General features: G+C 42.1%; 2 protein-coding genes across 2 annotated transcripts in view; one reads left to right on the top strand and one right to left on the bottom strand.

The window, feature by feature from the left end:
- niban2a (niban apoptosis regulator 2a) overlaps positions 1 to 19,457 on the top strand; it is a 38,127-nt gene extending 18,670 nt beyond the window's left edge. The window contains exons 6-14 of the mRNA XM_053648361.1: positions 4,148 to 4,263; positions 8,693 to 8,797; positions 9,887 to 10,049; positions 12,179 to 12,366; positions 12,961 to 13,116; positions 15,203 to 15,316; positions 15,463 to 15,570; positions 16,185 to 16,296; positions 17,057 to 19,457. Of these exons, the coding sequence (XP_053504336.1) occupies positions 4,148 to 4,263; positions 8,693 to 8,797; positions 9,887 to 10,049; positions 12,179 to 12,366; positions 12,961 to 13,116; positions 15,203 to 15,316; positions 15,463 to 15,570; positions 16,185 to 16,296; positions 17,057 to 17,895 (1,901 nt within the window). The 3' untranslated portion in view covers positions 17,896 to 19,457. The remainder of the gene's footprint in view (positions 1 to 4,147; positions 4,264 to 8,692; positions 8,798 to 9,886; positions 10,050 to 12,178; positions 12,367 to 12,960; positions 13,117 to 15,202; positions 15,317 to 15,462; positions 15,571 to 16,184; positions 16,297 to 17,056) is intronic.
- A 1,165-nt stretch (positions 19,458 to 20,622) lies between these two features.
- The window catches only part of slc31a2 (solute carrier family 31 member 2), a 7,804-nt gene continuing 5,379 nt past the window's right edge, over positions 20,623 to 23,047 (bottom strand). The window contains exons 3-4 of the mRNA XM_053648370.1: positions 22,656 to 22,905; positions 20,623 to 21,806 (exon numbers count right to left, since the gene is read on the bottom strand). Of these exons, the coding sequence (XP_053504345.1) occupies positions 21,638 to 21,806; positions 22,656 to 22,905 (419 nt within the window). The 3' untranslated portion in view covers positions 20,623 to 21,637. The remainder of the gene's footprint in view (positions 21,807 to 22,655; positions 22,906 to 23,047) is intronic.

The following is a 23,047-nucleotide window of genomic DNA, read 5'->3' as shown; positions in this document are numbered from 1 at the left end:
ATCACTCATCCAGGATATTACTCATCCAGAATACATTCTTTTCATACAGTCTGAGACATCATAATGGCAGCGTTGCACGTTTGTTGCGTGATAAATCGTTCGTGAGTTTAAAAAATGTTTTGATTTGCATCTATATAGTAGCGACGGTTGTTTGTAGTCGCATTTTTCCCATCGTTCTGATTCTTCTTCAATGACATGGGTTTCCACTGCATGGACACGCCTTGTTTGTTTGTGTGTGTGTGTGTGTGTGTGTGTGTGTGTGTGTGTGTGTGCCTTTTTCTAAACCAGGAAATAAACAGCCTGTTTCTGATGCTTTCTTTAACTACTGCTTAGGTTCAATATAGAGTCCCAGAATGAAAGGTTAGATTAATCCACTGAGCTGTAGTAGAATTACAGAGCAGTTTTGTACAGGATGAGGAAGCGGCAGTGTATAGTGCCATTTATGATGCCTGGCACTGAGGGTCGACGCGTGGAGGATTATGGTACGGAGCCGTAGGTCTTTACAGGTCTCGCACAGAGCGTTTCATCTCGATGGTATAGGATACTACTAACCATCAGCGTTCAAAGACAGTGTATGTACTGTATGAGTGTCTATAGTTGTGTCTCAACTGACGTACTATACACGACGTACTTACATTATGCAGTATGTACTTTCTAGTGTATGTGTTTTAGAAGGGTAAGTATCGTCTCAAGTGGAGCGCTAACGTTTTTTTTTTTTTTTGCTAATCAGAAGTATAAGCCCAGTGGATGGTAAATGACGTCATGCCGCTAATGCGATGCCGCTAGCTTTAGCGTCAACGAGAATGAATTTCTTGATTTTACCGTTTGTCAACGTTACCTTTTTACCATTTGTACGACGTCTTGTCCACCAGAGTGTCGTCGGCCATCTTGAAAAGCACCTTGTGTAACCCCTCGCCCTGTTCCGCTACGTAAGCAAATCTGTGACCGTCGAGTGCATGGTGTGTCCAACGTTCCACGCTTCGTTTTTTCGGTTGAGTAAGTGCAAACATCCGCGTACTTGAAGCGCACTTCTTAATAATATATAGAATATATATTATTCATTTAGGGCTGTAGTTTAATTCAGTGCTTTTTTGCGCCGTCGACTAAAAAGCGCTGATGTTCCTTTTGAGACGATATTACCTTTCTAAAATTCACACACTAGACGGTAGAGTACACAGTGCATAGTGTACGTGTATGGTACGTCATTTGGGACCCAACTTTAGTATTTACACTCCGAAGTGTGTTTTGTATAATGAGATTCCTCGACCACGATTTTCATAATCAATTATTATCAATTTTATCGATTAGTTGTTGCAGCTCTAGTTACGTTTAAAATCCCCATGAAATCACAACTGACGTTTTCTGACTTTCGGTATGAACGCGTTAGCCGTAAGGTTATCTACAAGCTAGTGCGCTCCCCCACAGTTGTAAGTTTCCTGACTGTGAGGTAAGCTAAACGCTATTGGCTGTTTAAAAAGGATAAGGAGCCACTCTATGTCCCGCCCTGACTTCCTGTTTCGGTGGAAATTACTTCAACACATCGAATAACGCTACGCTTTTCAAGGCACTTCACGCCGACGTTAATATTTAGGATCGTCCGCAAAGTTCCTGTTATCACTTAACAGCTATAAACAGTTGTTCCCTCACTGGCCTGTCTCATTGTGAAGGCAGTAAACAAAAAAAATGCAGTCTTGTCATAAGATGGCGCACTTATATAGCGCTTTTATCCAAAGCACTTTACACTGTGTCTCATTCACCCATTCAGTCACACACCAGTGGTAGCAGAGCTGCCATGCAAGGCGCTAACTTGCCATCGGGAGCAACTTGGGGTTCAGTGTCTCGCCCAAGGACACTTCGGCGCGTGGAGTCACGCGGGCCGGGAATCGAACCGCCGACCCTGTCATGTTGCAGAGAAACTCTGTTAGGAAGTTTTTAGTATGGAAACGATAATATTAGAACGAGCGCATTAATAGGAATCTTGCAGTTGAACTACTGCCAGAGCTTCTGTTTGAGAGAATTCATCAGCCTGTGTATTAGTAATATTAGATCATTGTTGAGCGCGCCGCCTCTAACTGCGTGCACACAAACACACACACCATGCCTGTGGTTCTTAAAGAATGGGCCATCCCATGAGCCCCAGTTAACCACAGAGTGCGGTTGTGTGATGTGGAAACACCTCAGACTCAGAGGCCACCTTAAATGCTACCACATGCTTTTATTTTTATCCAGCCTTGCTCCATTCACACTCTTACCCATCTGTATGAGTTGTTGTTGTTGTTGTTGTTGTTGTTGTCTTTTAAGACGACTCCACTACTGATGAGGACCCCGTGATGGAAACACTGTATTGTGCTACAATGAAGACAGTCGTACTGATTGTAGCACTTGTGGACGTTCTTTCACTTCTTAGACTGCACACAAACGTTGACCAGTTGTTCTCATGAGTATACAGCCAAGAAAAATGGGCTGTTTTTTTCTTCTATTTTTGCTCTTTTTCCTATTTCTCTTGCCGTTTTATTCCTCTCTGCCAATAAAGGCTTCCTGTTCCTGAAAAATCTAGCTTAAAATCTGCTCACTTCCTGTTATTCTAAGTCCCAGAGTCTCTCACACACACACACACACACACACACACACACACACACACACACACACACACACACACACACAAGGAGTACGTCTCATGTTCACAATAATCTGTTGCCTAATTATTAAAGGAGCGGGTGGTAATTTCTAGCGCCCTCTGCTGGCTGTGAGACAAACTGCAATCGCAACGAATACATCGACAAGCCTTTCTATTACTCCAAACCAACCCCAACCTCTCGGTTGAAGGTACAGTATGTATGTCTCGTGAGATGCCTTTCAGGGGAGTTTTCTTGCGTCTGGTGCCTTGATGTAAAATCTAAACAGAAGTCTAGAAGATATCGCTCGAGGAAACTAGCGATAATCCGTCGCATGCCGAAATTACAAGTCACATTTTTCTTTCTTTTTTTCTTTCTGAGGTCTCTTTTTTTTTTTTTTTTTTTTTTTTTTTTTTTAAATAAAATGACCATTTTTTAAAAAGTTACAAACTGCACCTTTAAATTGCCTTTCCTGTAGTCCTGGCTCTCGTCTGCTGATGTCAGCCTGTGTTTGTGCAGCTTTTGTGTGCTCATTTCCTGCCGGTGCAGGACGTATGGAGAGGAAAGAATTTAGAAAGGTTATCATGACCCAGATAAAGACGTAGGGTTAAAACGACACCCAGTTCATACTGTTGTTCAGGAGTTTAAAGAGATTAAAAATTTTGCGTTTTTTAAAAAATGTTTACTGAACCTGAGACGTTTGTTTAATCGCATCTCGTGAGTCGAGTACTGTACAGTTCTATCTCCCATTCACTGATATCATAAACGGCGTAGTATAAGATTCTATCTCGGATATGAGCATCGTGATGCGTTCCTTTAAAGTGCCCCCGAGTTATTTATTTTTTTGTTTGGTTTTGCCTTGCATTTGATTTTGTTTGGTTTTGTCTCGTACATTTTGAAGAACCGGTTTTCCTTTCTTCTCGCAGTACGTGTCCCTGGGTTATTTGTGGTGTTTATTTTGCTTCTCTTTTGTTTTGTGTTTTTGTTGGGTTTTGTTTTGCTTTGTTTCGTTTCGTTTCATTTTGAAGAACAGGTTTTCCTTTCTTTTTTCAGCACAGGAAGCACGTATACATTGAATAATGGTTTTCTTTTACTGATAAGCTGCTCTTCTCTACTCTACTATTTTTATTTTTTAACTAATCCCCCCCACCACTACCACCACCCCACATGCACAGGCTCCCAACCCTGGACCTAGCTTTACATATACCCCATGTCCTGCACGTTTTAAGTTGAAGTGAGTGTGTTAGAGCAGGGAATACACTCATACGTGCAGGACAAGAGGGTATTCCTGGATCAGGGTTGGGAACCTGTGCCCTAATGTCTCATTTTATGTCTACATTTTTTTAATAGCGCTTTTTTCTAGGCACTCGAAGCGCTTTACATCGTATGCGGGGGAAATCTCATCAACCCACCACCTGCGTGTGGCATCCACCTGGATTTTTAACCAGATTGACCTGTTTTGCCAAGCGAGTGAGCATTAGTGATGCAAGTACTATGAATGCGATAACCGTGCTCTCTTGTGCCCCCTGCAGGTCTGTCAGAGGAGAACAAGGTGCTCACACCAGCGTTCACTGATTCCCTGCGACTGTACCGACAAGCCAAAGGCCACTACGGAACCTGGGACATGATGTGCGGCGATCCAGCACGGGTCAGTTCTGATCTAATCCCAGCCCAGACACGGGTTTCACTAAGTAGGACAGTTTCACTAAGTACATGATGGTTCTACTATATATTGTCAAACTGGGTATAAAAACGGACATATTTCCCCGCACGATGCACAGTCCGCTCCTCTGTGAGCTATGCTCACCCATAAAACCCTTCTCCGCCTCTGGATATAAATGCTGTTTAGTTAGCCAATCAAATGAAAAGGCTCATTCTTTAACCCCACATTCCCTTTCCTATTCTGGCCCGTCTTCCTCTCCGATCTTTCTTCTCTTCTCCTTTCCCACTTCTTCCTTTGGTCCTCTCTCCTCCGGTGTGCTCTCTGGCCAGGGTGGAGTTTCCTCACTGTGAACTGAATCCAGCCATTGTGTGTGTGTGGAGAAGGGCAGGTGAGATCCAGGCGGCATTGCAAGTCAGGTGGAAGTGCAGTTATACTTCTCCGACACACACACACACACACCTATTTGTCTTACCATCCTTATAAGGAGGTTCCACTCGTATCATTTATTAAAGCAGCTAATTAATCCTATGCATATATCTAACGCCATCCTTAACCTCGGTAACCAAAAGGAAACGCTCTTTTAGGGTTTTTTGGTTGTTCAATAAAAGCTGCACAGTTTTTGTTTTATTTATTTATTTATTTATTTATTTATTTAAAGGCAGTTTTCCTCATGGGATGACAAAACAACAACAAAAAAAAGCTTGTGGGAACACACAAAGGATTCTTTCTTTTCTTTATGCGAGTTCTCACATATCCGGCTTGTTGATGTGTCGGATAGAGCTGCAGATTTACTTTTAGGTAGATTAGACTTGCTGGAATCTACATTTGATGTAATATAGCCAGGTCATGAGTCAGATTAACTTTCACCCAAAAAAATAAATAAATAAATAAAAATTTACATTCCGTATTTCTAAATCCTTTTTTTTTCTATCTTCCTAGCATTTAGTCTTTTACTCAGTGCATAGCTTGCTTTGCAGTGCTTTATGTAGTCATGTAATCAGTCGAACCCTCAATTACGTCTAAACCCGAGAGCGAAAAGGCAGCTAGTGATCAAACATGTTATTAGAGATACGAGCCATGGGCTGGCGAGCGTGTGTCTGCATAGCACTGTCTTACATATTCATGTTTTTTTTTTTCCCCCCACGTTATAGGGTCAGTCTTGGGGGTCATGACAGATTGGGTCACAGGAGAATTTTACCAACCATCATTTGTAATCTATGCAATATTTAATCATTAAAGCATTCCTTCTTATGTGGGCGGCTGTGGCTCAGGTGGTAGAGAGGGTTGTCCGCTAATCGTTCGATTCCCGGCCCACGTGACTCCACGTGCCGAAGTGTCCTCGGGCAAGACGCCGAACCCCAAGTTACTCCCGATGTGAAGCTAGTGCCTTTATGGCAGCTCTGTTACCATTGGGGTCTGCGTGAATGAGAAGCAGTGTAACGCGCTTTGTAGACCTGCTAAGGTTAAAACAAGCGCTATATAAAGGCAGACCATTTACCATTATTATTACAAAAAATTTCAAACTCCTCATCATCTTTACAAATTTCAAAATGGCCTTTGATTTAAAAGCCATTTAAAACCAAGCATATTTTTGCATGGGACGGTCCTGGTTTCTAGCCGGAAATGTCCGTGATCTAAACCGCATGAGCACTGCAACAGCACCTTTTCCCTGGATGCAGGATTCAGTGCCTCTGTGTGCAGAAAACCGAAGTACAGGTCTACCATCTCACGTAAAAGTCGAGATCAGACGCACGCCTCCACTCCACGTACATCTCCTGATCTTTGATGAGCTGCAGTGTGCTCTTTCAGGGTATCTGCAGGCATCAGCGCTTCAAATGTAAAACTTTTTTTTAATACCATAAACGATAGCAGGGTAAACGACTGTATGGGAGACCGTATAGACCGCTGATGGCACGTCTTGGTCTGTGATTGTATACGAGGCAGCTGTATTAAGTGCCCTCCAGCTCTGTACTTCAATCTGCTGACAGCTCTCGTATTTGGCCCATGCCTGCTGCCAGCTCCTCTAATTTACTTTCCGACACAGTACAGTCTCTCGCACTTCCTCTTGCTTGGGACTGATCGAATCTTTGGCTCACTTCAGCATGGCGAAGGATCGTTCTTTTTTTTTTATTTTTCAGGCAGGTTCTGCAGCTGTTTCTGCTGTCTACTTCCTCCTTAGCGGTGCCAAAGGGAGGTGATGAATAGACAGCAGTATTTCCATAGCGTGTGAGTAGAGAATGGCATTATGCTGCTCTTAAGGCATGTCTCTCCAAGTTTCAAACAATTTGGAAATTCATCATCGTTCAACTCCATTGGGCCTTGAAGGAACAAATGACTCCCCTGACCATAATGGTTATAATGGGTATAATGGATATTGCGTTGATTGTAATGGTAATGCTCTACTGCTAATATTCTTGCCTTGTATTGGTGGCATGTTACGTCTAGTGGATACCAATAAGTAATGGTTTTAATGGTTAGCTGATGGTTTGTAATGGTATTTGTATTTTTATTCTTTTATATTTATATATGGTATGTATGTATATATATATGTGTGTGTGTGTGTGTGTGTGTGTGTGTGTGTGTTACAATTTCTGTGAGGGTTTCTGTTGTTAGGATGAAAGGAAAGGAAACGAAGTGTTTAATTAAATGTATTTAATTCATGCAAGTGTACACATTCGACATCTTGCAAGGGTAAATAGGGAAGTTTTAAATATTAATATAAACCGAAAAGCAAACGAATGGAGTATCACGAGGTTCGGGTTGGTCATGCCAGTGTGAACACACATGTACAGAACACACACGCAAACACAGCCAGAGCTGCTGTTTATATTAGACATTAAAGACTGCTGGTTCGGACACACCCCGATGAACGAGCCATGTATGAATGGCACTACTGCTGCTTCTGGTCTGTATTACACCCTGATGCAGCGTGAAAATAATGTGCCCATTGAGTGAAAAGGTGCATGTGTGTTTGTGTATGCACGTGGTTAGGATGTATTCATTTCCTGACTGCTTTCTCTCCTATAATATCGCAGCCCTCCCATAAGTTGCTGGAAATGACTGTGTGCACTGTTCTTGGGGATGGGTGTGGGCCTGTGGTGGTGTGGTGTGTTTTTAATTTATTTATTTATTCTAAGAGGGCTTTGTGCGTGTTGGCACACACCTGGTAGTGCCCGTCTGTGTTGCCATGGAAACGGAGAGGGAGGGGGCTGCAGATGCCTGACTTCTCCACAGTATCTTGCAGTGCCTCAGTAGAACTCGTGCGGTGCAAGCAGTAACGTGTTGAATTGATACCGTACGCGAGTTCCAGAACACTCAACACTTCATTGATCATTGATGATAATTATACCATCAACAATAGCCTTTATTCTCCCTGAACAAACACTGTCTGGAGCTGACTCCTCGTACGCGGTCCAGCCATTACGGAATAAGCTACCTACCTTCCCTGTTCCTCTTGGACAACCTTGTGCAACTTTCAGGAAGCATTTCAAGACCCTGGTCAATTGGTGATCATCAGATACTAATGCTTTCCTCTCTTACCTTCCTGGCTGTTTGTTTATTGGTTACACCGACCTTTAATGAACTCTCTTAGTCTGTTTTGAACGATAATAATAATAATAGTAAAATGGCTTGAAAGTGTAATGATTATGTATTTATTTTATTTATTTAATGCCGAAATGAAAGGTCGTATGGGATGAAAGGTTGTATGAATGAATGGCTTTCCACTGTTTTTAAATTACAAAGCACAATGTTCTGATGATAAGTGTGTCATCTACTTGGGCCTTGTAATATGAAGCTCCTGGTTGAATCCTGAGGCTTGATCAAGCTTAGGATGATTGTTTCATCCTAATCTTTAGGTACGGATTTTGTCAAGCCTTGTGCTTTATTTATTTATTTATTTATTTATCTATCTAATATTTGCCCGATTCTCAAAAGCATGTCTTTATCACTATAAGCACACAGAGAGAGGCTACACACACCCACACACGCCCTGATGTGGTCAGCACACTTCAAAGCGCGATTGTTATTGCGAACACTTCAAACACAGTGAACAAGGGTCCGCTTCAGGATCGGTGTGTTTAGTTAGTGGGTAATCAGTGTGAAGCGATCAAACGTCATTCGGGTTTTCGAGCGTGACCGTCTCCTGCTTTTGCGATTGCACGAACACCCAGACGCTTAGGACAGAGTGTGTAGAAATAAGTCCACGTAAGCTAAAACCTGCTGGTGTGTTCCTGCATGAGCACTTGATCGCTTTCTAGGGGTGTAACACGGTCACGCTATCTGTATCCGTGTCTGTATTTCTATTTAAACCTGAAGTAGACGTGGAAACGTTAATGTTTTTATTATTATTATTATTAAATATGAAGCCTGTGAATTTTCGCTCAATTTTGTGTGCGCGTGTGTGTGTGTGTAGATTCTGTCCAACCTGGTGATGGAGACACTGTATCCGGAGCTCAGGACACGGATAGGACCTCGGCTGAAGGGCAAGCTGCAGCAGAGACAAAGGAACTGGATGCTGGTCTGTACTTAATCCCCGAGACTTGAGTCTTAAACACTCGTGTGCATTTAAAGTATGGAACGCACACCTGCTTTGTTATGCGGGTGCCACTAATATTTTACAATACGCCACAATAATGAACACGTAGAATATTTTCACGTACTATTCAGGAGGTGGTTGTGTAGATAGACGGCATATTCGCGTGACTAATGCGGTCTTATTTGGGATGCATCCCAGTTTGAAGGGATCATTATGTCCTTCTCGATGAGGATAATGGTAAACGTCCAAAGCCACGCCCCCGAAACTCATCCACATCCACTGCCTATGCTAGAATGGCAGAATTCTAGTGCAAGAGGCAGCTTTTTTCCCTTCTCGTCCTGATTGGTTGGAGTCTTGTGTGCCTCAGAGCTTTTTCAGTCTCCGCCCCTCGTTTATGGAATCGATTGCCACCGGACATCCACCTTGTACCCTCAATTATCATTTTTTAAAAAAGAGGTTGAAAGCGTATCTTTTCTCCCAGGCGTTTTTTTTTTAATCAATTTTTTTCTATTGTCTGTCTCGATTTGGTTTTATTCTGTTTTCTATTGAACTTTTTCTTCCTCTGTTCAGCACTTTGGCCAGCTTTGCTGTGTTTAAATGTGCTATAGGAGCCAAATTTACTTACTTACTTACTTACTTCCTTCCCTTCATCGATTATCCGTTCTGTGGATGAATTTAGCTAGCTAATGGGATGCAGTCAGACTGACTATTTTCAAAGCCTAGCTGTATTTTGATCGAAGTTGAGAAGCTATTCAGCAAATCACAAATAGCACATGCACAGCCTGCTAGAACTGATAATATATGATGACACTAAAGGGTGTGGCAATGTCTTCTGAGGTTCCGTTAGTTAAAATGCTTCCCAAGCAGACATACTGTACACTTTTGCAACACAGTGCCATAATAATACCTAAATAAGAAAATCTACAGCATACGCGTAACCTCGGTGATCGCAGCCATCACTGTATTATTGACGCCGATTTATTTATTTCTTTCTTTCTTTCTTTCTTTTCCGAGCAGCCTTTACGTCCCGTGACCTCCTGCTGTTTGTGTGCGTGTTGGTTGATTTGTTAGATCTCAGATGCGGTGTACAGGCAGGTGCTGTCTCAGACACAAATGCAGTATGAGGCGATGGTACAGGCCTGTGAGGAAGAGCGCCCCCGTCTGGATGCTGCGCTGCGCACAGACATGGACCAGATCGTTTCCTCCAAAGAGCATGTTACCGGAAGGATGCGTGGTAAGTCCAGACGTGTACAACATTTGAAACGCTGCTTTGAAAGTAAGAGTACGGTTTCCAGAAACTTTCCACTAACCACAAACGAATAAAGTTCTTTGCACCGGAGCTATGAGGATAACGTAGCTAACGTGTGAGGCGAGCCTTCAGTATCGAAATGTTCACAAGTAGATGAAACTAGGGATCTCGGACACACCGTCCTATACGGAAACGCACAAAAGGAGGTCTCGTAGCAACCGTTCGGATGATGATACAGTTCTGGATTTTTCTGCTGTTTAATAACACTGTTTGGGTATTATAGAGACAATGTTTTTTTTAAATCACACACTCTGACAGCAGTAGACCAATCACAACAGACTGGGACAAATGACCAATCAGAGCAGAGTATGCTCTCTGAAAGGAGGAGTTTAGAGTGATTCGGAATCCTTTAGAACGGATCATTGAGCGCGTCGTTTGTGACACTTGGGGGGGGGGGAGGGGGCGGTGGTAATGCTGCAGTTTAAATTATGAGCACATTAAAGTGTTTTTTTTTTAAATCTCGGACGCATGTAAATCTATTGTACGAGACCTTTAAAACGAAACTAGGCACGTTTCAAAACCATAATAGGTGCACTTTAAAATAATGTGGGATTTGGCATTTTAGGAGTTAGTTAAGTGCTCACGGAAGAGGTGGGTCTTTTACTGCAACGAGAGCTTTTAGCTGTACTCGTGTTTGACGCAAGCGAATCAAAGAGGGCTTTGGCCGAACGCGCGATGTGATGACGTCACACGGTGCAAATCTGCAGGAAATTCGCGGTGATTTTTGAAAAATCGCGAGCTCCTCCGAATATTGCCGAGTTTGCTTGATTGTGCATTCATTTCTGCGATCGCAAAAAAAAAAAACCCCACTAAATCCTGGAGGGGCTGACTTTAAATGACACTGAGTTTTCTGGAAGTTGCTGTCATATACCTACAGTTCTTAGACAAGGTTTTTAATATTGTCCTTATATAAGTCTCATTCAGACCACACCTCTTTACAGGTACTTTTCCACCTTCTCTCTCTCTCTCTCTCTCTCTCTCTCTCTCTCTCTCATATCCCATCCTCAATTCTTCCCTTTCCTCTCTCATTACACATTAAACTGCATGCTGGAAATGCTCACTTGCTGAAAAAAAAAAAGAAAGAAAAGGCTTGGCAAGGGCACTGCTTTTCTAATAGAGCAGTGCTGGTAGAACTGCATTCCACAGTCAGCCCCAGAGTTTATGTACCATCAGGACTGAAACCTACACACTGTTGTTAATAGTACGGTGTGTGTGTGTGTGTGTGTGTGTGTGTGTGTGTGTGTGTGAAGTTGTTTTGTTTCTGTTTGGAATGAGGATTTGTTATATAATGCAACTGAATGTAAAAAAATAATTGCTGTGGATGGGGCTGGGTGATATATATATATGATGCACAATATTTATCACAATGTATAGTTTTGCTCACTGCCAGCATTAAAAAAAACAAAAAAACTGTTGTAAATAATATTAAGTACATCGCTTCAGCTGCCTTCAGTCAGTTTGTATTGATTTAAAAACCATTTACAAATGTAATAAAAAAAGATATGATATCCACAGTATCTCAGAAAAGCATATTGTGACTTCATTTATCCCAATATCTGTGTTCTCGTCATATCGCTCCGTCCCTACTGGCTAATCAGATGCCACATGACGTCTTACAGTTCAAAAACGGTTTCAAATGCAGCCTTCGTATTTCCGAGAGTTTGTCAGTACATCTGGGTTAAGGTCATGGCTTAAACCGTTATTTTATTATCATTTTTCTACATATTTGTCCACGTTTTAATTTGACAATTCTGTAAAATTCTGCTTTGTGTCCGATTTCAGCGCTAATTTGTCCTAGATGACTGTCTAATCACGACTGATCCCTGTCGAAATTTTTTTTTTTTCCTGCTATATGAAACTATTTTGCGTCCTCGTGTCTTGGACTACGCTCCCTTGCGTCCGAATACAGAATAGAGCTCGTGTCAGATTTTGTAGTCTCGATGTCGAGACTGCGTAAACAGTGTGTTTTGATCATGTCCCTGTTGTCTGGAGTCTCACGGTTGTTGTTGGTGTTTTGTTGTTTTTTTTTGTTTGTTTTTGTTTTCCATGTGCAGCACTGGTGCTTGCGCATGCAGATCAGGTCCTGAAGAGCAGCGTCCAGCCCTACATCAGCTCCATCCTGGAAGCTCTGATGGAACCGGTGAGCCAGGGATTCTCCGAAGTCAGGGAGGTTCTCTTCCGCGAGCTGGTGGAAATCAGCATGAACACGGTCAATGAAGGAGGCAGAGAGGCGCTTGGAAAGGTGAGGGGGGACACCGCATGGCGGAACGGCTATACTATTCTATACTTCCCATTACATCACCACGCTTTTCAGAGTGTGTCGATTGATTTGATTTGATTTGATTTTCTAAACCAGCAGTTTTTACGGTAGTATGAATATGCTCATTCTGAATCGTTATGCGTTTCCATAGTAACAGCAGGGACTTGTATGGTGGACTTTCACATGTTCTTAATTACAAAATGTGCTGTTATGTAACAAAGACAGACATTTAATTGTTGCTATGGGGATGTCTTCTGTAAGGAGAAGCTTATTTAGTATTTATGGACTGAGCATCCCGTGTCAGTGGTTTGTAAGGGTCAGGAAGAGGACACTCCCCATTTCTGGTTTCTCAGTAACATGATGTCTGTGGGGTTTTTTTTTTTTTTTTTTTAAAGCTTTTGAGCACTTTAATTATTATAACCTTTTTAATTCGTTGATGACATGAGTAGTGATGAAACTTGAATAAGATTAGGATCGTGTTTGAGCTCGTATGTGCACATATTTAAATTATATAGAAAGAAACTTTAAGAAAAAAAAAAAGCCCCATATTTGAGTTGTCACTCTCTCTTCCTTCAGCATATGGAGAAGGTGTCTATGTTGGCCTTCCACCCAGTGAAGATGCAGAGCTGCTATGAGAAGATGGAGCAGCTGAGTCTGGAGGGCCTGCAGCAGAGATTCGATGTGTCCAGCCCTTCCGTGTTCGTTCAGAGAGCCCAGATCCTCATGCGAGAGGTCAGTTCATTTCTTTATCTCTCGTCAACCTGGCAGCACTGTTCTCATACCTGCTCCATTTAATCCCATTTAGTTTCACTGTAAATATTTGGACACCTCTGTTCACTGCATAATGTTCTGTATGTCACTGGTATTTACTTGCTATTGAGAGTGTATCTTTGACTCATTAAACAAAACAGAGGAGCCAGAACAGGAATATCTCGTTTTTAATAGCCATACAGTCAACTCGGGTAGTAGTAGCAGCAGTAGTAGTAATAGTAACAGTAGTAGTAGTAACAGAGGTAGCAGTAGTAGTAGTAGTAACAGAGGTAGCAGTAGCAGTAGTAGTAACAGAGGTAGCAGTAGCAGTAGTAGTAATAGTAACAGTAGTAGTAGTAACAGAGGTAGCAGTAGTAGTAATAGTAGGAGCAGTAGTAGTAATAGTAAAGGTGGTAGTAGTAGCAGCAACAGTAGTAGTAGTAGTAGTAGTAGTAACAGCGGTAGTAGTAGTAATAGTAGTAACAGAGGTAGTAGTAGCAGCAACAGTAGTAACTAGTAGTAGTAGCAGCAGAAGAAATAATAGTAGCAGTAACAGTAGTAGTAGTAGCAGCCCGCAGCAGAAGAAATAGTAGTAGCAGCAGTAGTAGTAACAGCAACAGTAGTTTGTAGTAGTAGCAGTAACGGCAGTAGTAGCAGCAGTAGTAACTGGTAGTAGCAGCAGAAGAAATAGTAGTAACAGTAGTAGTAGTAGTAGCAGCAGAAGAAATAGTAGTAGCAGTAACGGCAGTAGTAGCAGCAGCAGTAACAGTAGTAGAAGCAGAAGAAATACTAGTAGTAGTAGCAGAAGAAGTAGTAGCAGTAATAGCAGCAGCAGCAGTAGTAGTAGCAGTAACAGTAGCTGTAGTAGTAGCAGCAGTAACAGTAGTAGTAGTAGTAGTAGTAGTAACAGTAGTAGTAGTAACAGTAGTAGTAACAGTAGTAGCAGCAGCAGCAGCAGTACTAGTAGTAGTAGCAGTAGTAGTAGCAGTAAGTAGCAGCAGTAGTAACAGTAGTAGTAGCAGCAACCAGATTCACAGCATGGTAAATAAAGCAATAGTGACATTGTGTGGCAACATCCAGTACTACATGCAAAATAAAGACACGGATGGAGTTGCACGGTATTGCACTGTATTGCACTGTAGTGCAGTAGCCAAGGACCCTGCTTAACTGTAAGAAAAATACAAATTCTATGTACCCAAATTCTATGGACATTTATTTATTAACATAATCCAACTATTCAAATATCAGAATCATTATTCAAAAGTGTACACTAACATCCTGGCTTTTTATTAAGAGCCTTAGTCCTTTACATTCTGGAACCTTCCAGCAACAGATTCCACATTACGTGTGAGTTGATGTTAAACCTAATTATAGAAGTTTGGATGAAATCGTGTCAACTCAAGTGATCAGTTAAACGGACTGCTTACTATAAGAACTCAATATTACATTCAAAGCGCTTTGCATTGTATGGGGGGGCCCGCATCTCCTCAACCACCACTTGTGTGCAGCGTCCACCGGCAGCCATTGTGCACCAGAACACCCAGCACACACCAGCTATTAGTGGACAGGAGAGTGATGTAGCCAATTCAGAGATGGGGATTATTAGGGGGCCATGATGGACAAGGGCCAATGGAGGGATTTCGCCAGGACATCTGAACGACTGTGCTGTTTTTACAGTATAGTGTCCCCGTCATTATACAGGTGCATTATGCCCCCACACAGACCTCAGGGTGAGCGCCCCCTGCTGGCCTCACTAATACCACTTCTAGCAGCAACCTTAGTTTTCCCCAGGAGGTCCCCCATCCAGGTACCGGCCCGTCTCAACCCTGCTTAGCTTCAGTGGGAAACCAGGCGAGCGCTGCAGGGAGATCTGGCTCTTTATATCTTAAACAGTGTTCTAGCACTGAAACCAAACCAATAATGGACCCTAATAATAATAATACAATAGTAACCGTCTTTGAGAACCACTGGTGTGTACACGTTATGGATCTTTGACCATGTAATTTATCCAAAGCCTGGATGTTGTGTGATCAAATCCCCAATTTCCATCCTGTGTTTTCCAACACAGCAAATGGACAATGCCGTGTACACTTTTGAGCAACTGCTGTACCAGAACATGGCGGAACAGTCAGGAGAAGAGCTTATTAAAAACATCCATCGCAGCCAGGACCGAGTACTGAAGGTGAGTCAGCCAGAGACCTGTTTAAACAAGTCTAATGCCAGGAACCTGTGCTCTATTCAAAGGGTGCTTATCTGATCTTATTTATTTATTTATTTATTTATTTATTTATTTATTAATAAAGCTATGTTTGTTCTTATCGTTGGCAGAAATATGACTATGACAGCAGCACAGTGCGCAAGAAGTTCTTTAGAGAAGCACTGCTGCAGATCATCATCCCGTACATGCTGAAACAGCTCCATCCCGTATATGCTCCCGTAAGTATTACGCATCACTCGTTCTGCGTTCTGGGTGTATCTGTGTCTGTCTCTCACGCTGTTCTAGTGGTGTGATGCAACGCCATTATCTAAAACCGTATCCGTTTAATGCTCCGAGTATCCCCATGTGTTTTCAGATTTCGATCCGAAGTGGGCACGACCTAAACTTAAATATGAACCTTACGCCCCGAGAAACACCGGAAATCACCGGGAATAAAACCTAGAAGTAATAATGTGAGCATTGGGGGGGCTTTATTTATTTTTTAATCCTGCTCACGGAGTTATTTTTGTTTGTACTTGCCTGTAATATTTTTCAACAAATTTCGTTTGTCATCTAGTTGCGTAATTTAATGTACCGTGACCCTGACCAGGCAGTTACCAAGGATGCTGAAGTTGCATCGAAGGCGCCGCATATTCATGTTTGTACCGCGACGTTCATATCCGACCATGTTTGTTCTGGGGGGGCTGGAGATTAGTTCATTTCGCTGAACGAGATTCAAAGATCCGAGTCAGTTAAATGATCCGAACTTCCCATCACTACTGATCACCATCTTAAACAATGTTTCGTAAAAGATTTACAAAAGAAAAACCATGTTCCTGTTTATTCTTCTCAGGAGCTGCCCAAGTTCAAAGAGCTCATCTTTGAGGATTTCTCCCGCTTCATATTAGTGGAGAACATTTTCGAGGAGGTCGTCCTACAGTCCGTCACTAAAGACATCATGATGGGTAAGACGATCCCCATGCTCTATGTCCATACAGCGTGTTTCCGCAGTTGTACCATTTAGCCCAAACAAAACCACTCATGATGTTGCTTGTACTCGAGAGCCACCTGCTGTTATGACGAGGACCGCCCTGTGTTAACATGTTTCAGCCTGAACGTAACGGCTACAAGTGGTACAAAGAATCTTAAAAAATAAATAAATAAATAAATAAATAAATCCCTGGACAGCTGTTGAACTCTTGTACAGTTGTGGCTGATGTGCAGAAACCTACAGAATATTAAGGGCACTAATTTTAAGCAGATTTGGCATTTTTCCCACAAACTGTCTGATTACAGGGGCAACCCCGAAGGGGCTCACAGGTCTCGTGATCAAAAACGTCTACTCGCATAGGGTAACCTTTCTACAAAAAGAAAATCCGCACTTTTTAAGGAGGATATTAAGAACATTAGCTTAACATCTGATTAGCTTCAGATCTGATGTCTGAAGGGACGACCGCAGGGATCCTGTGAAAAAGTGGGTTATTTAATTAAAGTGTAGAACACTCGCAGCATCAAATTTGAAAATTTATTTTGTTCCATTATTATGAATTTAGGCCTTGAACGGTATAATATGGTTGGGGACGAGACGGGGTATCTAAATTCTGTGTGTGTACGATATCTCAGGTTTGTAAAAGAGTTGTTCTAGCCAAAAAAAAAGTCATTTTTAGAGCATGTGTCGGACATTTTCTACAGACAGGAGCTAAATCGTAATCATTCTGTGTGCAGCTGTGAAGGAGGCGGCTATTCAGAGAAGGCACAACCTGTACAGGGACAGCATCGTCCTGGGCAACAGTGACCCGAACCTCCACCTGATGGAGGAGAACTCTATCGACTGGGCCAGCCAGTATGGAGGAGGAGGAGGAGGAGGAGAGGAGCGATTCCGAAGGCGCAGGCAAGTTGTATCCATGATTCTGACTGAGGGCATGGCGCCAATGCCTTATGGCTCCTGCTTGGAAGTACCTGGTGTGGAAGAGATCCCCGAGGAGAATGAGATGCAGACGGGTGAAGATCTTCAAGAGGACCAGGTCGTCAGTAACGACCTCCATAAACAGGCAATCGTTTCTGTAGTGTCAAGATCCCCGGAGGAGCCGACCACTCCAGACGACGTCCAGCAGATCCGTCAGCTCATCAGGCCAGTGCTTGAGGTGGTTCTTTCGGATACTGACCCAGTGCTGACCAATGGGATACTGCCTCTGGAGGAAGGAGAGGAGATCGAGTCCATCACCACAGTGGAGAACGTGATGCCAAAGGACTCCGCTATCGCTAGTGCCATTCAGGAGCTGGAGGACGCCGTTCAGGGGGAAGAATGCAACGTAGACTCTGACGTGGAACTTCCTCGAGCGTCCTCCGAGTCCAGTCCTCGACACCACGACGACAGCGGATTTCAGTCTCCGACCAACGAGCACAGACACGACGAGGACGCTCAGCCAATCGCTGCAGAGCTGAAGGATGAAGCCGAGCCCGTGGGTCCTGAGCTGGTGATGCTGACGTTGGACCAGGAAGATGAATCGTCTGAAGATGGCTCACAGGCCGGAGAAGCAGACGATTTTGAATCTAACATTTAATCCAAGACATGTGCACGTCACTTATTTTCTTTTTCTTTTTTTTTTCTTCCTCGAACCGAAGGTTCACTCCGAACAATGAGATCTTCGCACGATATGTTGAGTCAAAAAGCATCTAATATTTCTGATCAGATTATTCTAAACCAATATAAGAGGCTATTTCTACAATTCCAAGCTTACAATGGTCTTATATTTCTAATGGCAGATCCTTTTGCTTTTTTCTTTCTAAACAATTTCAAGCATGAAATGAGTAGTAATACCTCGAAATATTTCTAGAAGTATTTGTACAATCTAGCCGAGTTTGTGTATGTTGAAGATATTTTTTACCAGCTGTCTCTTTCGAAATAATAGTCGACATGGTGCACAATCAAATGTGTTCGATTTTAAACCGTGGCAATCAAGTTTTTGTATAGATTCATATTACTGCCTCGTGTAGCTTAAATATTATTACTTAATCTTATCGCCGAAATGTCAGATTTCCCTCTCCATAATATAATAGTCAGTTAGAAGCCTGTCTCGAATCACACTGAAGCTTTAATTCCGTTTAAATACTGGGATACTATATGGATATCTGTGCATTCATTTTATATGGCTTCATAAACTTCTAATACTGTTTTTTTCTTTTCTTTTTTTACTTCATATTTATATACAAGGGAAGTGAGGACACGAAATGTTGCTGGTCTCGAAAAGGTGTATTTATTTGTTTTTGCTTGTTGTTGTCGTTAATGCGATGCTACGTTAATATAGTTGCAGCGGAACGGCAACGTCATATCCACATAGGACTTGGCGTGTCATCTTTCTGTTCCTCTAATAACACGGGAGAGGTTTTGACGTCGGTACAACCCTCATTTTATCTCGCGGGTAGACGCGACGTGGGTAAACTTAATGCGGCTTTAAACACTGGTGTTCAGCATACTTTGGAACCTTGTGAAGTATTAGGGATCTGTTTGGTTTTTCTGGTCTTCTGCTGGAACTGGAGGAGGACGACGATCAAGCATCAGCACAGATCTTTTATAGAGGTGCCAACTTCTGGTATTTTGATGGAATGGAGCGAGAGAATGGCTCTTTTTGTTAAACTGGGCGGTTTTTTTTTTCCTCTCTCTTTCGTCTCCATTCAAATTGATAATCTTTGGAATTTGTAACTTTTTTTTCAGGAATATCTACGATGACAGCCAGTGAAACGTTTTTCATCACCTTTCCTTTTCTCCTCCCGTATTGCTTCTCTCGTTTCTGAATCGCCGGGTTGTTGTGGTTCCCTGAAATATTTTACTGGAGTGAATCTTTTTCCTCCGCTATTTATTAACCCTGTATATTTTCTTCTTTTTTTTTTTTCATCCTACTGTAGCCAAACTCTTTGCCTCTGTTCTTTTCTGTCTGATAGGCATAAATGAATGAAAAAAATAAACCTTTTAAAACATTTCTCAACTCGTCTCGTCTTCATTGTGCTTATTCCATCTGCTCACTTTCCTCAGCACCAGTTTAGCATAGTGGTTAGGGGATGATCGTGGATATCAGCTGTAGAATACACACGTGTGTTTGTGTGTGTGTGTGTGTATATGAGTGTGCTTGGCCAAAATTTTCAGTATTGGTCAAATCTGACCACAACACAATTCCAACTGTAGTTCATATGCTGTATTTTGTGGTTTGCTTTAAGGAAGTGGGGGAAGCTCGTGACCTAGCCCCAGCTGTGGAAGCAGCATCTGACGCCGTTGTGATCGTTTGACTTGTGCAAGTCAAAAACAAGCTCATTTTTCCACATGGTGAGGAAGTTCACTCTTAAGGAACTTGACCTTCTCTCTCTCACACACACACACAGAGCGATTTTATCTCTGCAAGTGGCCAGTCTGTACAGCTGTACAGTACTACGAAGAAACAAATAGGTTTTTCCTGCTACTGGTTGCCATAGTAACATTTACCAGTGGGTGGTGCAACTAGCGTTTCACTTTTGACACCAAAAGTTTTCTTGACACCAAAATGAAACATTCTGAAGGCGGAGCGTTTGTGTATAAAACTCACCAGTGTGTATATGTGCATCATATCCTACGAGATGAAGTAGAACCCAGTGTGTCACAATGTCTTTGCCATTGTGGCCATCAATCTGCGGCAAAAACTTCTCAATTTTGGCGCGTCGCTGGACACGCCCACATCTATTCAGTGCCGTCGCTCTTTACCCGAAGTTGCCAGCTCTCATGAATGATCGCCGTGCGAGTCACTGTGTGTGTGAATGTACCTTTTAATCAAAGTTTCTGAATACTGGGACGTGGTAGCTCAGTGGTTAAGATGTTGGAATACTGATCAGAAGGTCATGAGTTCAAATCCCAGCACTGCCATGCCACCACTGTTGGGCCTTTAACCCTCAACTGCTCAGCTGTGTCAATGAGAATTAAGTCCCTCTGGATAAGGGCGTCTACGGAATACTGCTGTAATGTACTGAGAGCATCAACCCCCCAACGCTCACAACAATGATCCATTGTGTGGGTTTGTTTTTAAGAGGAAAAATTTTTTTGTTGTGATTTTTGTTAATAGAAATGTACATACTCATTATTTGGGTGTGCTGGGTATTTTATTTTATACAAAATTTTGCATTAAATTTGCTGAAATTCTTTCATTAATGAAACTGTCTTTTCAAGGTCTTCTTGTACTACGATCAAAGACAAAATCTGTCCCTAGAACTAAAATGTATAAAAACTCAATTAAAAAAAAAAAAAATGAATACAATCAAAAGCACACTGGAAGTAAAGACTAAAATATTTATTTATATTTATTTAAAAAAAAAAAAAAAAAAATTCACATTGGGAAAATTTAATAAATGGTGAAAGTTCAGATCCTTCCAATCCCATGGACCTGAAAGATAATGGTGCTCAAATTGATCCTGTCTGCAGTCTGATTTTCAGTAACTGAACAGAAGCACAATCCAGATTATTACCCAAATCAATTTAATATAATTTAAAAAGAAATGTAGTTGGGAAAAAAAAAGCTTAAGTTATGGCAAATTTGTTAGAAAAACAGCAGCGGTAGTAAATTAAGATTCACTTCAAAACTAAAAAAAAACAAAAAAAAACCCACAACATTCCTCCTTGCATCTATCGCTTATGCATTTAAGATAAGGCCACATGACACATGAAAAGAAGAAGAAAAAAAAAAAAGCTCACTGACATGTGACATGTCAATCACGAGTTCGAAAAACTGAAACCATGGAAGTTCACAATATGACTAAATCTTTCAAGAGGGAAGTAAAAGGTTATTCCCAGCCATCACATGCCTCCTTTGTTTGTACATGTAGAGCACACGATTTTCTGTGTGTGTTAAAAAGAACTACACATTAACTACCACACAGTAAAGTGGCATTGACCTTGATGAGCCAGGATCTGGTCACCTGACGCCGGAGATCGGGTGTCCCAGGGCTAAAGTCATGAAGGCAAGATTATAAATCGACATGGAGCACAACGATCACGTAATCAGAAATTGCACTGTTTAAACTAGACTGGGTTAAGACCTAACTTCTAACATTTGCACTCAGAAAATGAATTAATGCTTTAAGATCAAGTTAAAAAACAGCATGGCGTTCTCTAAAAATAAAAAAAAAAACCAACAAAACAAATCCATGCAAATTTCCATGCACTGTAAAAACAGCCCACTTTTGCATAATCGAGGATAAGGACCGTGTAAATTTGTCTAGTTTGTCAGTCTAAAAGAGAAAGGAAGTAAATCCCTGATTCGTAGCATCTGCTTTACCCCTGGTCACTTACACGACATAAGCCGACACAGGGTAAGCGATGAAATAGCCTAACAAAGAGCCCACGATGACTCCGATGAATATCCAGATGTTGTAGGACATGACGCAGAGCATAAGCATGTATCCCAGAACCACCTGAACAATATGCAGTCCTGTCCTGACGCCATGAAGAAGCCAGCTGTAATAAAGACACACAAGCCCCACATTAGTGCGTCCATTAGAACAGGAGTCCATTATTTCCTCCTAGGAATTCCTAGTGGGAATTCTAAGTAAGTGCACAATCCTCAGAATGATCAATAACCATTTTATTTCCAGTTATCTTAATTCATCGAAATGAAATCAATATGTGGGAGAAGCCCCCCCCTCCACCCTCCCAAAAAAAGCCCCCCCCCCTCCACCCTCCCAAAAAAAGCCACATACTCGGCAACCACTTTAATAGGAACACTTGGACACCGTGTCACCGCTATGCAATGCATAAAATAATGCAGATACAAATCGAGAGCTTTAGTAGGCACAGGTTCGGCGAAACTGGACAGGTGAACGTTGGAAAAACATCCAATCTTCAAAGGTCCAGTTTTGGTGGTTTACTGTAGTCTTGGTTGAAAGAAGTGGAACCTGAAGTGGTCTTCTGCTGTTTTAGTCCATCCTATTGAGGTCAAGGTTCAACATCTGGTGCGTTCTGAGATGCTCTTCACTCACCATGGTTCCAAAGAGTGGTTATTCGAGTTCCCATAGCCTTCCTGTTCAGCTCAAACCAGTCTGGCCAGAATCTGGCAATATTCGAATTAGTACCGAGTCATGTTTACACCGCGATCTGATTGCCCGATTCAGTTTAAGACAATATTCTGATTCCCACCCCTGGAATACGCCCGTCTTATTGATTAACAAGCTATCCAAATTGATTAACATGACCCAACATATCCCGTGTAAAATCGGCTTAAGAGGAGCTCCAAACTGAATGAATTTTAAGGATTACATTATAACTAATAGCTGGTGAAGAACCTACGGTTGAGAATACACTGCATACCTGTTCACAGTGGAAGTGCCGAGAGCAGGGGTAGCCGAATTCTCCGTGGGAGCCAGAGAAACTTGGGATGGACTGTTCGATAGTGATGAAGTGCTCTCAGGATGTCCCACCTCTGGAGTTGTAGAGAAGGACACAGGGACAGAAGGGGCTAGATGAGGTTCAGACTGTTTGCTAAGGACGTTCTTCCACACCTTGAGGAACTCGTATAATACTGTGAGCAGCAGTACCACCAGAACTGAAAGAACCATCCCTGTAGACACAAGAAAGCAGACCGTGAACATGCTAGCTAACAATGTAATCAAGTATGGCGAGCTAGTGCATTTATACATATGGACGGAAATTCCCAACTAGCCATAGACGTGTGTCTGGGGTATAATATATTAATCAAGGCT

This window comes from Ictalurus furcatus, chromosome 18, assembly GCF_023375685.1.
Source record: "Ictalurus furcatus strain D&B chromosome 18, Billie_1.0, whole genome shotgun sequence".
In the NCBI taxonomy this organism is placed as follows: Eukaryota; Metazoa; Chordata; class Actinopteri; order Siluriformes; family Ictaluridae; genus Ictalurus; species Ictalurus furcatus.
This window is presented reverse-complemented; position numbering and strand designations above follow the sequence as displayed.